A 16,189-nucleotide genomic window follows, 5' to 3' on the forward strand; every position below is an offset into this window, starting at 1 on the left:
AAACAGTACGTTAAGTTCTTATCTAGCAGGCGTCTAATCCTGGCATTTTGTTGGGATGATGTTCTGACATCTTCCCTTTAAGCTGTGTTTCTATGCCACAGGCTTTTGTTTATTACTGGTATATTGTATCTTCGTTTGTATACATATTTCTATGTCAGCATGATGGTAAAGATGTCTTTTTGTTGAAAATACTAAGATAGAAAATATGTTGATTCTTTGGGTTTAAAAGAAATGGACAGATGGATTGAAATAATGGGAGTGTCCAGGATAGAGGGTTGTTTGGGGCCTCCTGCTGAAATGACATTGTTCATAGACATGATGGCCAAGTGATAACCTGGAAATAGGTCCTGAAAAATACCCACGCTTCTCCTTTTGAAAAATGATCTGTGGCCTGTGTAATTTGTGGGCTAAGGTCCTAGCTGTTGAGGATTATAAATGGTATAGGGCAGGTCTCAGCAGGCTTTTCTGTGGAGGGCCAGGTGCTGTACGTTTAACGTTCTGAACCATACGGGTCCTGTCATATCCCCTTAGCTATGGTGCTGTCGTGTGAACCTCGTCACAGACAGCAATGAATGGATGAGCCGGGCTCTGTTTCCAGTGAGACTTTATTTATAAAAACAGACAGCTGGCAGGAATGGGCCTCAGGCTGTGTTGTGACTTTTCCTGCTCTAAAATGTTACACATTATCTAGGACGCCCCAGTTTCTGTTGCATCTGCCTTATGTGCACCCTGCTTCATTTGTCCTTTTGTCATTAACACAAAGAGCAATAAACACAGATGTGATTTCTCTGGATCTTAATTTTAAATCCAAAGATAGATTCAGTTAGCAGGTGGTGTAACTGCTGTTCATTGATATTTTTTTTAAAACAATTGCAAACATAATGAGTTTATTTGCATTTATCTATGGACCACATGTAAATCCAAATGATGGAACCAGAATTTATCATTTTCCCTCTATCTAGCAAACACTTGATATTATTACCAGGAGATATTTCTAAGAACAATGAAATATTTTCCTTCTGTGTAATATTTCCCATTGAGTTGAGATATTTTTGCATTTGGATTCAGGTTCACTTATGAAATGGTTCTTCTGTTTTCTTCATTAGCATAAGATCAAGCCATACAAGGGAAGATCATAACACAAGAAAGAAATCAGGACTGTGGTTGGGGGTAACGTCATCATGCTGAATAATGTCTTCACTTTTCAGGGGACATTTCTCGGTTTCTCTGCACTGTGTCTTTTTTTTTTTTTTTAATGAAAACACTGCTTAGTCTATTACCACAGCCTTCTTTAACTAACTCTTACATCTTAAATTAACCCATTTCTATTATTTTATGTATCACCATGAGGCTCCTAGTTTACTGGATGTTAGTTGGCATCTGTCTCCTTCAGCAGCTACATGGCAGCTCCCCAACTCCACCTACTTTTCTCCTCTATCTCTGCTTGGAATTCCTGTCTTGCTCTATTCTGCCCTGTCATAGGCCCAAAGAAGCTTCTTTATTAACCAATGATAACAAAACACATTCACCGCATGCAGAGGGGAATCCCACATCACTTGTGTGGCTGGGTGGCTGGGTGGCTGAGTGGCTCTGTGACTGGCCCCTAGCATCCTCCTCTACTTGTTCTTATTCTTCCCTCCCATCAGCCTTTCCTCCCATTTATTCTCTGCATGCCAGGCCCACCTATCCTTGCTCCTGCCTTTCTATTGGCCATTCAGCTCTTTATTAGACCAATCAGGTGTTTTAGAAAGGCAAAATAACACTGTTTCACAGTTAATCAAGTGCAACATAAAAGAATGCAACACATCTTTGCATCATTAAAACAAATGTTTCGCAGCATAAAGAAATGTAACACATCTTAAAATAATATTCTGCATCAAAGCACACATGTGGAGGCTCTGAGCTGGCCTGGAGTGAAGCGTGAAGGATCTCTGTGATTGTGGAGTAGTGCTGTATATTGGTAGTGATGGGTTTTTATAAATGTATACAGTTCCAAAACTGCATAAAATTATGTCCTCTCACCACAAAGCTGAGAAAGCCAGTAAGTAGCACTCCTCCATGGCTTCTGCTTTGGTTCTTATGTCAAGGATCCAGTCTTGAGTTCCTGCCCTGATTTTCCAAATGATAGACTACAACGTATAAGAGGAAATAAACCCTTTCCTCAAAATGTCTGCATTGTGTCTTAAAGACACTATCCTACCTATCTTAGAGTTTCTATTGCCGTGAAGGGACACTGTGACCACAGCAACTCTTATGAAGAAAAACATTTAATTGGGGTGGTTTGCTTACAGTTCAGAGGTTTAGTCTATTATCATCCTGGTGGGACATGGTGGAGCCAAAAAGACATGGTGCTAGAGAAGGCATCAGGAAGTGTACTGAGACACTGAGTGTGATTTGAGCATATATGAGACCACAAAGCTCAACTCCACAGTGACACTTCCTTAGCAAGGCCACACCTCCTGATAGTGACACTCTCTGAGCTTTGGGGAACCAACCACATTCAAACCACCACACTATCCTGAGTCACATGGTCTGATGGTATCACAGGACCAATCAAGTGTGACTGCAAATGTCCACAGGAGGGGTATGAGTAAACTGAAGAAAGACTTGTCAAGGCTGACTGGAAAAAGAAAATCTTTTGAGGACAACTTCATCCCTCCGCATCTTCTGCTTTTCCATTCTTGTTTTTCTAAAACTTAAGGCAAACAAGCAAGGGATGGGTTTGTTTTTGTAAATACACTGTGGAGATTTCCATAACTTCAGTATTTTAATTGAGAAAGAAGTATTTGGTTCACATGGTGCCTTCCCTCTACAAATATTTATGACTATTTACATATGCAAGGAAGAGCTCAGGCTACACAGGACACTGAGCCCACTTCAAAGCCCCCATACAAGATTAGGATGCCAGCTTAGGCATTTAAGGGGAAGTGATCTCTCAGAGGCTACAGCTGCCTGCTGTAGAGCTGATCAGTAAATCAGTTCTGGGTGATCCTGTGGATTCAGAACACTGGATAAAACTCCTTGCTAGGAAAATTTAAATTTCTATTTCTTTTTTAAAATGTACATCTCTTTCTTGGGTGTTGAAAAAAGAATTTAATGTTTCTTAAGTACCTCCATGGTATTGCTCTTCTTTGTGGTTAAATCGGATTTTAAAGTTGGGTGTTACAAAGGGAGGGGTCTTGCTCACATGATTTTTCAGAGTGGAAAGGTGAGACCAAAAGTGGTTTGATGACTTCCTTCAGAATTTAAGTGTAAAGCTGGAACTCAATTCTTTGCATCAGTAGGTGGCATTGTGTGCTGTCATTTCTCCCATTATTAGCTAGAATGATTTGGGGTCAGTGGGAGTGAGAGGAATCAAGAGCTGGCAGATTTTTCTCACTCTGGTTGTGTCTTTGCACAGAACTCACAAAAGTCACATTTCCTATAGGGATAGCCTGGAAAGACATCCGGATTTCATTTTCTTCTTCATGTATGAAAAAAAATGCTCTGTGCTTTAAATACACATCCCTCCATGTGAATGGGCCCGCTAGCTGTTAGTCTCAGGGAGACCACACAGTATAGATGCTATTGCAACACAGTTGTCACTGCAGGGGAATTCCTTTCATTTCTCATTCAACTTACTTTTAAAAAAAATAGCCTAGGTTCAATAAAGACAGGCGGCCGCTCTGTCAATATTCACATTATCACCTTTGATTTACTACCAAGGGACCCGTCATCAGCCACACTGCCAGGCAAGTTTAGTGCAGCATGAGTGACCTTTCCTGTCTCCTGTTCCCCATAGCATGAGCGGGACTGGCGGATCTGCTGAGAGGACATTCCAGGCATAGCTTCCTGATCATTGCCAGACCTGCCTGGAGTAAAGCTTCAATCTGGGATTTTTTTTTCCTGGTTGCACATTTGATCATACAGAATAGAAATCAGAGAGTTGATGGGGAAATGTCAGAGTCTGACATTTCTATTTGGATACTTGGTAGATTATTGAGTGACCCTTTGTGGGGAACTTTATCTATTCATATGGCAAGAGCCTGGGGTCGAAGCTCTACAGCCCCAAATAGAACCCTCCAATCACTCAGGAACCTGTAAAATTATGAAATATCTGTCTATAGCCTGAACTGAACTGACCATGCAAATAATATGTATTCTTTGGTGTGATACATAATATTATGCTTTCAAATATATTTGTTGACTCAATAAAACAATCGTTTTTATGATATTTTTACTTATATTTCCTTGGTTGTGAAGGAATATTTAGATAGTATATCTTTGGTGTTCAGAAACATCAAAATGTTCATGTGTTTGAACACTTGTGCTCAACTGCTTGACATTGTCTTGAAGGCTGTGCAACCTTTAGAAAGTAGTAGGTTCTAGCTGAAGGGAGTGGCTCACTGGGAGAAAATCTTATGGGTTATAGCCAGTGGCCAATGCCACCTCCTCCTCTTCTTTTCCTTCCTCCTCCTCTTCTTCTGATAGGTTCACCAGAATGTCAAGAGTCCAAGCCATACATTTCCACTAGATACTGTCATGCCTTTTCCTCCAAGGTGAACTGTATCTTCAAGCATGAGGCAAAGATAAATCCTCTGCCCCTTTTGTTGCTTCCTGTCATGTATTTGGTCATAGAAATGAGAAAAAACTTACCCAGATAACAAATTAATTTTCCCCATAATTAATTTTATTCATGTCATGTGACAGAAATGCCAAATTCCTAGTGTTGTCATCTAGTAATTAGAGAGAGATATTAAAATCTCAATCAGGGTACTGTGCTCTTAAAGGGGGTGCATGCTGGGGGACAGTGCTAACTTGCAATGAGAAAGGACAGGCCACTTCTACAAACTAGAATAGTTAGGGTCTAATGGTTCGAGTTCTTCAAGGACCTCTGTCTAGATGTCCGCATCTCAAGGTCAGAGTCTAGTTTTCCCTGAACCAGGTTCCTGGCCTCAGCACATCAAATTTGTCTCAGTTTGAAGTTTAAGTTTCTCTTGAGTTTGTTCAGTGCGATTTAGAAAAATCAAGAACTTTGACATAGTTTTCTCCGCCTTCCCATCAAAAGAGAAAATTGCCCAACCATCTCTTTGGTGAGCTCTGGGTAATATATGACCCATCAAGGTGGTTACACATTGAGCTCAAATGGCCAGACTTTTCTACTTATAATTTCAGCAGGCTTGGATGTCTGTCTGTCTGCTGAGGCCTCACCTGGAAGGTGCTGGCTAAAGGAGCAATGCGTCATTTCTTATAGAAGGATGTGGTGGTTTGCATCTGTGCCCATCACTTCTGCTTGTTTAATTTGCTCACTGATTTAGTCAAAGTGCATTGATTATCTTCTGTATTCTAGGAATTATTGATTTAGTCAAAATAGATTTATCTCTGTACTCTAGGAAGTATAGTAGACATAAGAGACGGAGTGTTCTTTCTGCTTTCTAGAATATTTGGACTGATAAACTTAAAGTCATGTCTTCTTAAGTGGTGGTGGATTAAGCAAACATACTAGCCAGATTCTTGTGTCACCTTGGCCAAATACCAAAAGAAACATTTAATAGAGAGAATTCTTTTTTTTTTTTTTTTTTTTTTTGGCTCACAGTTTAAGAAGGCTGAACCCATTATCTGTGCCAAGCACTGTGGTAATGGCGACATGTTCTGGGATGTTCTTGATGTCTTGGTAGACAACAAGCAGAGAAGGGGTCTAGGAAGAGGACAGCACAAGATACATCCAAGACTTCCTCGGTGGCCTTCCTCCACCTATGTCCCACCTCTCAGTATACCAGTATGTTATGAATCTAGTTAAACAAAAGAAAGTTGTTTGCTCCAAGTTGTAATGTCTTAGAGATTTCATTTGAAAATATGAATGATTTCTCAAAAGCCTGACTATTTGGAAACTGATAATTAAACAACCAGAAATATTTCAGGTATACACCTTAAAATTACCCTAAAATCAGAGATCTGAGGGAAAACTGTTGAAAACAAGAATAGACAATATTCTCCCTTTGTCAGGTCACTTTCTTCCTTTTTTATTTTTATTAAGCTCTACATTTTTTCTTTGCTCCCCTCCCTACCTCTCTCCTCCCCTTCAATTGTCTCCCAAGGCCCCCATGCTCCCAATTTACTCAGGAGATCTTATCTTTTTCTACTTCCCATGTAGATTACATCCATGTATGTCTCTCTTAGGGTCCTCATTGTTGGCTAGGTTCTCTGGGATTGTGATTTGTAGGCTGGTTTTCTTTGATTTATGTTTTTAAACCTCTTATGAGTGAGTATGTGTGATAATTGTCTTTCTGGGTCTGGGTTACTTCACTCAAAATGATGTTTTCTAGCTCCATCCGTTTGCCTGCAAAAATTCAAGCTGTCATTATTTTTTTTCTGCTGTGTAGTACTCCATTGTGTAGATGTACCACATTTTTCTTATCCATTCTTCTGTCTAGGGGGCATTTAGGTTGTTTTCAGGTTCTGGCTATGACAAACAATGCTGCTATGAACATAGTTGAGCACATGTCTTTGTGGCACAATTGAGCATCCTTTGGATATATACCCAAAAGTGGGTTACTGGGTCTTGAGGAAGGTTGTTTCCTAATTTTCTGAGACATAGCCACACTGACATCCAAAGGGGCTGTACCAGCTTGCATTCCCACCAGCAATGCAGAACTGTTCCCTTCTTTCTCTAATTAAAAAGTGCAAGTTGTCCTTGTCTTTTCCTCCATCCACATGCACTCTCTAGGGGAACTCTTCTACGTGCTGTGTCTTAGTTACCGCTTTTTCTGATGCTCAGGGATTTCCTGGCCCCTATTTTCATCTGTACACTGAAGATTCTTCCCAGAATCCTTCAGTGGTGTTTCATACTCATCATATTCTTAAAAGGAATTTTGTGGCTGGAGAGATGACTCAGCAGTTAATAGCACTGGCTGTTCTTCCAAAGGACCAGAATTGATTCCCTATATAGACATGGTGGCAAACAACTCTATCACTCACAGTACCAGGGTGTCTGACACCCTCTTCTGACCTCTGCAGGAACAGTGAATGTATACAGTGCATAGATATATATTCAGGCAAAACACATAAAAGTAGATAAATAAATAAGGAACTCTCAGACTGCGGAGATGGCATAGTTGGTAAAGTGCTTGCTCTACAAGGATTTATCATGTGTTTGAATCTCTAGCAGTCGTATGAAAAACACCAGCTATAGCAATGCCTGTCTTTAGCCTTGACTTGGCTAGGGAGGAAACAGGTAGTTCCCCCAAGCTTGTTGACCAGCCAGTTTAGCCCATTGATGACCACTCTCAGAGACCCTGTTTCAAATAAAGGTGGGGACAGAGAAGGGAAGACACCAAACCTCAACCTCTGGCCTCTCCATGCGCATGGGCCTAAGAGCCTTCTTATACACACATACACAAAAAAAGAAAAGGAAAATAGGAATGTTGCTTTGATACTCAGCTAGATGACATGTTCTTTTCTTATCCACGCTCTTCCATTCTGTCTAAACTGACAACAGATTATATGGCCGCCTCCTAGGACAAAGGCATGAAAGGTGCAGAGAAATAGCTCTGTGAGAACACGCGTCCCCATGTAGTGCTTGGAAATGGATTTATTTTTCATGTGTGACTGAACTTTTGTTTCTCTGGTCACCCAAAGTCCACACTAGGTTGCTATTCAAAGTTACCATTTTCAAGGTAAAAAGGAATCAAATTCAGTGATTTTCTTAAGTTCTATAGTTTACTATTATCAGGGTGTGGTTTTTTTCCTTTTTTTTTTTTTTTTTTTTTTGGTTTTTCGAGACAGGGTTTCTCTGCAGCTTTTTTAGAGCCTATCCTGGAACTAGCTCTTGTAGACCAGGCTGGCCTCGAACTCACAGAGATCCGCCTGCCTCTGCCTCCAGAGTGCTGGGATTAAAGGCGTGCGCCACCACCGCTCAGTTCCAGGGTGTGGTTTTGAAAGGGAAATTAAAACACTGATACAAATATTATAGCTAATAGGTATCTAAGAAGTAACAGAGCAAAAGTCTAGGGAATTTGCTCTGTAAAATGTATTTTGGCATAAATTTTAAAAGCTCTGAGGTCTGCGATCCTTCATCCTGTTACACAGTCCTTTACATGTTGAAGATCTGAGCTCCCATGAGGCATCTGAGCCATTCTCTAAGACAACGTAGTTTTTTGAAGATAATTGCTAAGTATAGAGACTTGCACAGCACCTCATTCAACCAGGTGTTATAATTACGCTTCAATGTTATATTACGCTTCAAGTGAATCAGTAGGATGTGGTTACTAAAAAGAAAAATAGGAATAGAACATTTTTAAGTTTTACTGACTTTAGGAGGAAAAATAATATTTCTTCTTGATTCTAAAAGTTGATTTATTCCACATCAGGCTTTTTGGCCTTTTGCATTTTGGCTTCAGTTAACAAAATCTTTAAATAGACCATTACATACCCTGCTTTGCAAAAAATGGAATGGTTTCAATTATTACATGGCTTTTTTAGCTCCCAAGCAGAGCCTGTTCTAGCTGAAGATGCTGCCCTGTTCCTTGCTGTATGTTAGATGAGGAGCAGCGCTTACCAAATCATTGATGGGCATTCTTTGCCAATAGGCATATGTTGTTGGTATTTCCTAAACGTGAGGAAACTGGCTTCCACAACTGTTTTGCATTCCAGTAAATACACAGCGGAATGGATTTGAGCCATGTGAACCATATGGTCTGTTTTGCACTAGATTCTACTTACATCGTGAAAAAGCCGCAGGGAGGGTTGATAAGTAAGTAGGTACAGCTGTGTCCCAGGGAAAACGTCAAAGCGAAGCCAACGTTATGTATTGTGACTCCCGGTTTTGCTGGAATTCCATATCATTTTATCTCTGGCCAGTTTTTGTTATCTGCTTTACCCTGGTGTTCATTAACTCTAAATTGTTTAGTATATGACTCTAAACATAATCGATACTGAACTCTTACACATCTTATCTAGAGAAAAGTAGGCATCACTAGGCAATAATTTAGAGGTTCCTATAGGTGTGCTCAACTAAAAAAAAGACTACAGGAAGTAAATAATTAGTAAGAATTAAAGTAAGTTTAATATAATATCAAAGCTAACCAACAATAGAATTTAGTCATTATGACTGATTAAAAATGTATTATGAACCTTTGCTATTTTTTCCTCAGAGAAGAGGCCTTTAATTTTCTTCTCTGGGAATGGAGAATGTCCTTGAGGCAGGGGAGGTGGCTCGGTGGGGAGGAGTACTTACTGTGAAAGCAGAAGGACCTGAGTTCAAATGTCCCTCACCCAGGTGAAAATAAAAATCTGAGCATGGCTGTGCATGCCTGTGACCCCAATGTTGCAGAGCAGAGACAGGAATTCTGGGAGCTCACAGGCCGGCCAGCCTAGCCTTAGAGAGAGAATCTGTCTTAAAGGAATGAGGCAGAGATGAATAGAGACAGACCATTTCCTTGGCTTCTGTGCATGTAGGCACATGGGCATGTATGAGAGGGGGAAAAGGGGAGAGAGGGGGGAGGCAGGAGGGAGGGAGGGAGAGAGGGAGAGAGAGAGGGAGAGGGAGAGGGAGAGGGAGGGAGGGAGAGAGAGAGAGAGAGAGAGAGAGAGAGAGAGAGAATGACTGTAAGGTGGACTTACACACTGTTAATGCATGTGATGTGGTTGTGTTGGCATGACAGTGTGTGACTAGGTTATAAGAGGCATAAATTCATTCCTCTCATATGACTGCAGTTGTATCAGCGCTCTGAGCTGTATCTGTTGATACAATCCATAGCTACCCCGTAGTTTCTGACCTACAGAAACAGGGGTACAAGAAACCGTGCTTAGCCAAAGTGCCAAGCTAAACAAATTCCAGGAGCCAGCCCTAGTCAGGCCTCCAGGGAGAATGCTTCCAAAAAATTCTGCCTTTTTTTTCTCTTTCCTTCAAGAGAGTTGTCTTAAAGGGCACAGCCATTTGGGAAGGAGATAGTGACTTGTGGAATTTAGGGTTCTCAGGATATGCAGAGTCAGCATGGGGTGGTGGCCCCAGGTTGGGGTCAGGTCCTAATTGCCACTGTCCAGAGAGAAAGAGAAGAATAGTTTGTACATTTGACTTTGGAAGCCTGAGGGGGACCTCTGCTTCCTGTCATTCAGAACACACCTTTTCTTCTTTCTTTCAAATAAAACTTTTGATTGGAATTCTCAAGAAGAAAGAAAGAAAGAAAGAAAGAAAGAAAGAAAGAAAGAAAGAAAGAAAGAAAGAGTGGAGGGAGGGAGGGAGGAAGGAAGGAAGGAAGGAAGGAAGGAAGGAAGGAAGGAAGGAAGAAAGGAAGGAAGGAAGGAAAGGGTGGTAAAGTAAAGGTTTCTTATTTTAAGTCATTTACTTTAAGGAGATTATGTGATGTGATAGCTAAGCCAACAATATGAAAGCTGTGAAGGTGGAGAGCGTCCTTCCTACATGTTTTCTCTTTCTGTACGCTAACTGTCCACTGATTTAGCCATTTTCTTTGCTGTGCAGAGACATTCTAGTACCATGAATCCCTAGCTGTCAGCTGCTGACATTACCTCCTGAGCAGCAAGATCCTCTTCAGAAGGTCTTTGGCCATGTCAGTTCCCCGAATGACTTCCCCTACTTTTTCCTGTCACTGTTTCCAAATTTCAGGTCTTATGGAGGCCTTCCTTTAATTCATTTGGAGATGAATCTTATACAGAATGTGAGATAGGAATCCAGTTTCATCATTCTACTTGTGGACATTTTTCCCAGACCTTTTTTTTTTTTTTTTTTTGATGAAAAAGAATAAATAGAAAGAAACAAAGTCAGGATAGTTTCATTTTCTATTCTGGAATCCATGGGTAATCAATTGCAATGAATTACAGCTATGCCCATTTATACCCAGTTAGCCTTTGAGCACTTGAAAACTGAAAATACATTTGTTCCTGGTTCTGAGTTGTATCTTGTCCTAGATCGCACTTGTATGGGATGCCGGTTTCTGGGATGAATAATAAAACAAGTCAGAGACACTGTGACTTTTGCTTTTGGAAAGTGTTTGCAATAATAATAGTGATAATGAAGATGATGATGATGAAGAGAACCATATAGGAGTCATTGGCTGATACACATCTCCCAGTGTGAGTGCAAGTTCTATAGCTTGCAAAGAATTTCCAGTGCAGGGAGGCTGTTTAAAGATGGGGAGCTGGCGAGGAGATAGCCCATAGGGGGAGATTAAGCCCGCCAGCATTGCCTTACAATTACAGATGTATTGGTCCCACCCACTTACGGTGGGTTAGGCTCCCATATCAGGTTTTTTGTTTTTAAATCATTCTGTGAAGCTTTGGGGAAATATGTCTTAAGTATAATGGTTTTCTTCTCAGCAGTGTACCTCTGTTGTAGATGAACTTTCTCTTAGCTGTCTGGCAGAGCAGAAATCCTGTTCTCAATAGAATAATTTTACAAGCTATGGACTCCAATAGTAATTCTGTCTCCTTTCGGCTGCCAAACTTCTCAAGAGAGTTGACTACACAAGCTGTTTTCCATGCTTCCTTCACATGGACAATGTTAACCCTTCAGCAGTCACATCCAAACATGCAGAAGCTTCCAAAGATGTCCTTAGACGTCACCATTGACCCTACAATGTCAAATTCCATCACTCCCTCAAAGTTCTTCCTTAACAATGATGCTTTTCTTCCCTTGAACCTTTGTTCCTTGGCTTTCTTTGTACATTCCTGCTCTCCTCCAAGACAACTATTTTGTTTTCTCTTCTCACCTCCAAATACTCTTTATTCAGATCCTCTTCTTGTTCATTTTACTATTACTGTGGATAGTGGGTGCCTTGTTAGTGGTGTGTATGCTGCATTGTTCTGGTAATTACGACCATTTCTGAAAGACCTTTTTTTTTGCATAAACAATCTGAGCTAGATTCAAGTTTTCCAACCTTATGTCAATGCATAATTTAATTCATTGTATCTTTGGGAAAATATTAGCCACTGGATCAAAATAAAGACAAAATTGACTATTATAAGATGATGAAGAGTTTTTGTTACTTATGTGTCTAAGGTGATTAAGAAAGTTGAGCTTTTTAACTGAAGTAGTTGCCCACTCCCTTGGGACTGTTGTTACATGGGATAGAAAGGAGTGAGGAAATCTAACGGTTTCTCATGTAAACAAGCACCATATCTTACTGACTTTGTACCCTGCCTCAGTCAGAGTAACTAAATTACTCTGCGATGAAACACAGCTTCAAAATATCAATGGTGAGCAATAGCAAAGATTTCTTTCTCACTTGCTCCCTAACCTCTGGGAACTGCCTGTGTCTGTTCCAAGCCATCTGGATCCTAGGGCTCAGGCTCACAAAGAGCCTCTTTGGATCATGGCTAGTTTGTGACCTCTAAAAAGCAGTTTGACAAATGTCATGTCCGCACCTCTTCTCTTTGTTCTAAATAAGCTACATAAAGAAGCCTCATATTAGCGGGATGGACAGTAATTTTCTTCCCATGATGAGAAGTGTGGTAAGACTAACAGAAATAGCACAGGGATGTGTAATTGCTCTACAAAAATAATCAGTGAACATTTTGAATAACATAACTTAGCATGCCTTTTTTCTCATAATAACATTTGAAAATGGAATATTTCTTAAAATCACTGACGAATTGCACTTGCTTATTGGATTTTTTTCTTGTTAGAAATATAAAAATATAGGCCGGGCGGTGGTGGCGCACGCCTTTAATCCCAGCACTCGGGAGGCAGAGGCAGGCGGATCTCTGTGAGTTCGAGACCAGCCTGGTCTACAAGAGCTAGTTCCAGGACAGGCTCCAAAGCTACAGAGAAACCCTGTCTCGAAAAACCAAAAAAAAAAAAAAAAAAAGAAATATAAAAATATAGGTGCATCGATAGCATGTTAAATTTAATGAAAATGTGATGGGTTTCAAATAAAAATGGATTCATCCACTATTGCCAAATGTGTGGGTCGTTTCATATTAAATGTTAATATAGACTGAAAGACCAAATGGATTTAAAGCCTGAGTGTCTCAGCTGTTAGGAGTAACTCAAACCTCTCTTGGCTTACTTATTTTGATAAGGACAGTTAAACACAGATATAGAAGCATTTGAAATAAAAAGACAAGTGAGAGAAATTTGTAAAGGGAAAAACAGAAAAATTAGTGCTGGAATACAATAGAAATATGAGAAATAAGCTATGCCTAAGAATGGTACCACAAATCAATAGAGGACAGCAGCATTATATATATATTTATATATGTAGCATACATATATACATTATATATATAAGTATATATGTGTATATAATGTGTATATAAGTATATGTGTGTATATAGTATATATGTGTGTATATACTATTCATGTATATGTGTATACATGTATACACATGTATATATAAGTTGTGTGAGGACTGAGTCACTACATGGACAGAGCACAATCCCTGCCTCATCCTAAGTCTTGTAACAATAAGACTCCAGATATGTTAAAGATCCAAATACAAAATATGAAAAAAAGTGCATTGTTAAGAATGTAAAAATCAAGTTTTCAAATAAAACACAATCCAAGCCTACTGGAATAGTAAGATTCCAAGCACTCGATGGTAGCCTAAGCTTACACATACAGTTTCCTCTCCTCTGCTTAACTCATCTGCTGCATCTGTCACAGGAGACTCCAATTAACACTACCAAAGTCAGTGGTTGTGATGATGAAGTCACGCTCACACACAATGCGCCTAATACATGTTGCTGTATCCAGGATCATGTGACAGCCAACCCGTTAGATATGAAACAGATCTGACTATGGGCTGAGTGGATGGATAAAATCATACTAAGCATACTAAGCTAGTTTCAGCCCAGTCACACACTGGTCACGCTTCACTGCTTTGCATTTGTAAATATATATTATATAAAATGCTATCTAGGCAGGTTCTATACATGGTAGCTATTGAAAAATTTCATGTGTCCTTAAAGGTAGAAAGTTGCTAATTCTTTGCAGTTGACGAAAGAACAGGGATGTGTTCCTGCTCAAACGCTTACTCTGTGTTTTTCTTTTGATATCTATATCGATTGAAGAAGGAATAATAAGTATACACAATACAGGCACACAGAGAGCCCAAGTCGTGCTGATGGCCTTCTGTCATTTGTCCCTACGACTGTACTCCTCACCCAGCCTGGAATCCCTGCTCCCTTCATCACTTTGCTGGCTGATCTCTTCCTACTCAAGCTACAGATTAAATGTCTGGCTTCATCCCTTCCCAGACTCTCCCTGCTAAAATGCCTTCTCTTTCGTTCTGTGGCATTGTAATTATTTCCTTTATGAGCTATGTCATAACTTATAGCTGTTAATGGTTTTCCTTCCATGTTACAAGATGTCTTGATTTATCAAGTGTTCCTAGTTTAATTTCTGTTACTGTATTAAACACCATGACCAAAAGCAACCTGAAAGGAGAGAGCTTATTTAATATGCAGCTTTTAGTCCCATCATCAAAGGAAGCCAGGGCAGGAGCTTGGAGCAGTAGTCATGGAGGAACGCCGCTTGCTGGCTTGGTTTTTCAGGCTTGCTCAGCTAACTCTCTTATACAACCCAGTCCTACCCCTCCTACCACATCAATTAACAATTAAGAAAATGCCCTGGAGGCCAAGCATATGGAGGTAATTCCTCAACTGAGTTCCCTCTGCCCAAGTGACTGTGGATTGTGTCAAACTGATAGCTGAAGCTAACTATAACAGCAAGACAGGGCCTGGATCTGTCTTACGTCAGCAACCAGTGCCACTCAGAACAGACAGCAAATCCTTGTATAACTGAAAAAATAAATGAGCATGAGTTCCTTTCAAAGAAGGTAATCACAAAAATGATTTCATGGTAACATATCTACAACAAGTAGATATGAAAACTCAAATATAGTTATAACATCCTGTTGATTATTATTAGGTCATAAGCACAGAGGCTGCCTTGTCTCCCAACAAGGTGTCTGTTTTGCATTAAGTTTTCATTTAGATATTTTTGACTGACTGAATCAATTAATTCTAATGTGAAATCCTAGGCTATGAACCAATTCTACAAAGAATTCCCCTCCCCACCCCCAGAAAAATTAGGATGAAGTAGATAGAAACAGTAATTATAAGGGATTTAAAGCCAGCATGCTACAAGAGTTATGTAATGTATACATACTTTCTGTTATTTTTTTTTAACAAGGGACCTGTTGGTTTACCCGGAGAAGTAGGAATAACTGGAAGCATGGGTGAAAAGGTAATTCCTTTGTTATTTTATTTTGTATTAAGAACTCCCAGCTAACTTCAACCTTATTTTATGTAAACTGATTAGAACGCACTCACTGTCCTGGTAGGGGAACTAGAGGATGGAGAGTTAGAGACACTAAGCACTTTTCTGTGTGTCCACACACCTACAGCAGAACATCAGAGTCTCAGAGACCCTTGGTGAACACACAGAAGCTGCTTGGACATTTCCCATACTTGTGACTGCACGAATAGAGTGCCTCTGGCACCAGGGACCAGCCAGCCAGGTGCCCACAGGCTCAAATGGCAGCAGCAGCTGAAGGAGGGTCCTGCTTTCCTGTATTGCTGGTCCTGTGCGCTGGCAATACTTCAGCCTAATAGTGGTCACAGCAGCTACACAACCCAGTAAAAAGCCCGATGGGGTCAGCCGACAAATAGCCTTGTCTGAGCTGCTATAACTTATCTGCTGCAGAAAGAACACTACTCAAAAGGCCTAACCCCCCTTCCCAATACCAAGTAAACTGCAGAAGGAGAAGAGCAGAGCGTCTTCATTCCCTGCTCCTCAGCAAGGAGGAACTACTGATTGGTTTTGTTTTCTCTCTGAGTATTTGATTTTGCCCTGTGCTTCTCTTATTGTGTTTACTTACCCTTAGTATCTTTTCTTCTGCGGTCAACACATACATTTTCTCTCTTTCCATTGTCGCTTAATCTTTTCACTCACTGCCCACCTTCATTTTATTACTTAATCATTAATAATGTTAACTTGAATAGCTTTTCAATTCTCATCTTAGCCTGTGAGTATCTTAGCTCCTTTCTCTTCTCTCCTTCAGGAAATATAGTCGACATTTCTAGTTAGTTTTTCTGCTGCACTTAAATATCTGGTTTGTTTTTGTACTGTTCTGTTGCCATCTACTTCCTCTCCTCTGAGTAGTGGTGGAGGGTGAGGGCTCAAGATAAAGTTACCCACTAAGAAGACTTTAACATAATACCAGAAGGGATATCCCAAAAAAGGCAAAAA

The 16,189-nt window shown here is 40.2% G+C and overlaps 1 protein-coding gene across 1 annotated transcript in view; it reads left to right on the top strand.

The window, feature by feature from the left end:
* Col24a1 (collagen type XXIV alpha 1 chain) overlaps positions 1 to 16,189 on the top strand; it is a 258,382-nt gene that overhangs the window by 122,296 nt on the left and 119,897 nt on the right. Inside the window, exon 27 of the mRNA XM_038311332.1 lies at positions 15,131 to 15,184. Coding sequence (XP_038167260.1) covers positions 15,131 to 15,184 — 54 coding nt within the window. The remainder of the gene's footprint in view (positions 1 to 15,130; positions 15,185 to 16,189) is intronic.

This window comes from Arvicola amphibius, chromosome 14 (genome assembly GCF_903992535.2).
Source record: "Arvicola amphibius chromosome 14, mArvAmp1.2, whole genome shotgun sequence".
Classification (NCBI taxonomy): domain Eukaryota; kingdom Metazoa; phylum Chordata; class Mammalia; order Rodentia; family Cricetidae; genus Arvicola; species Arvicola amphibius.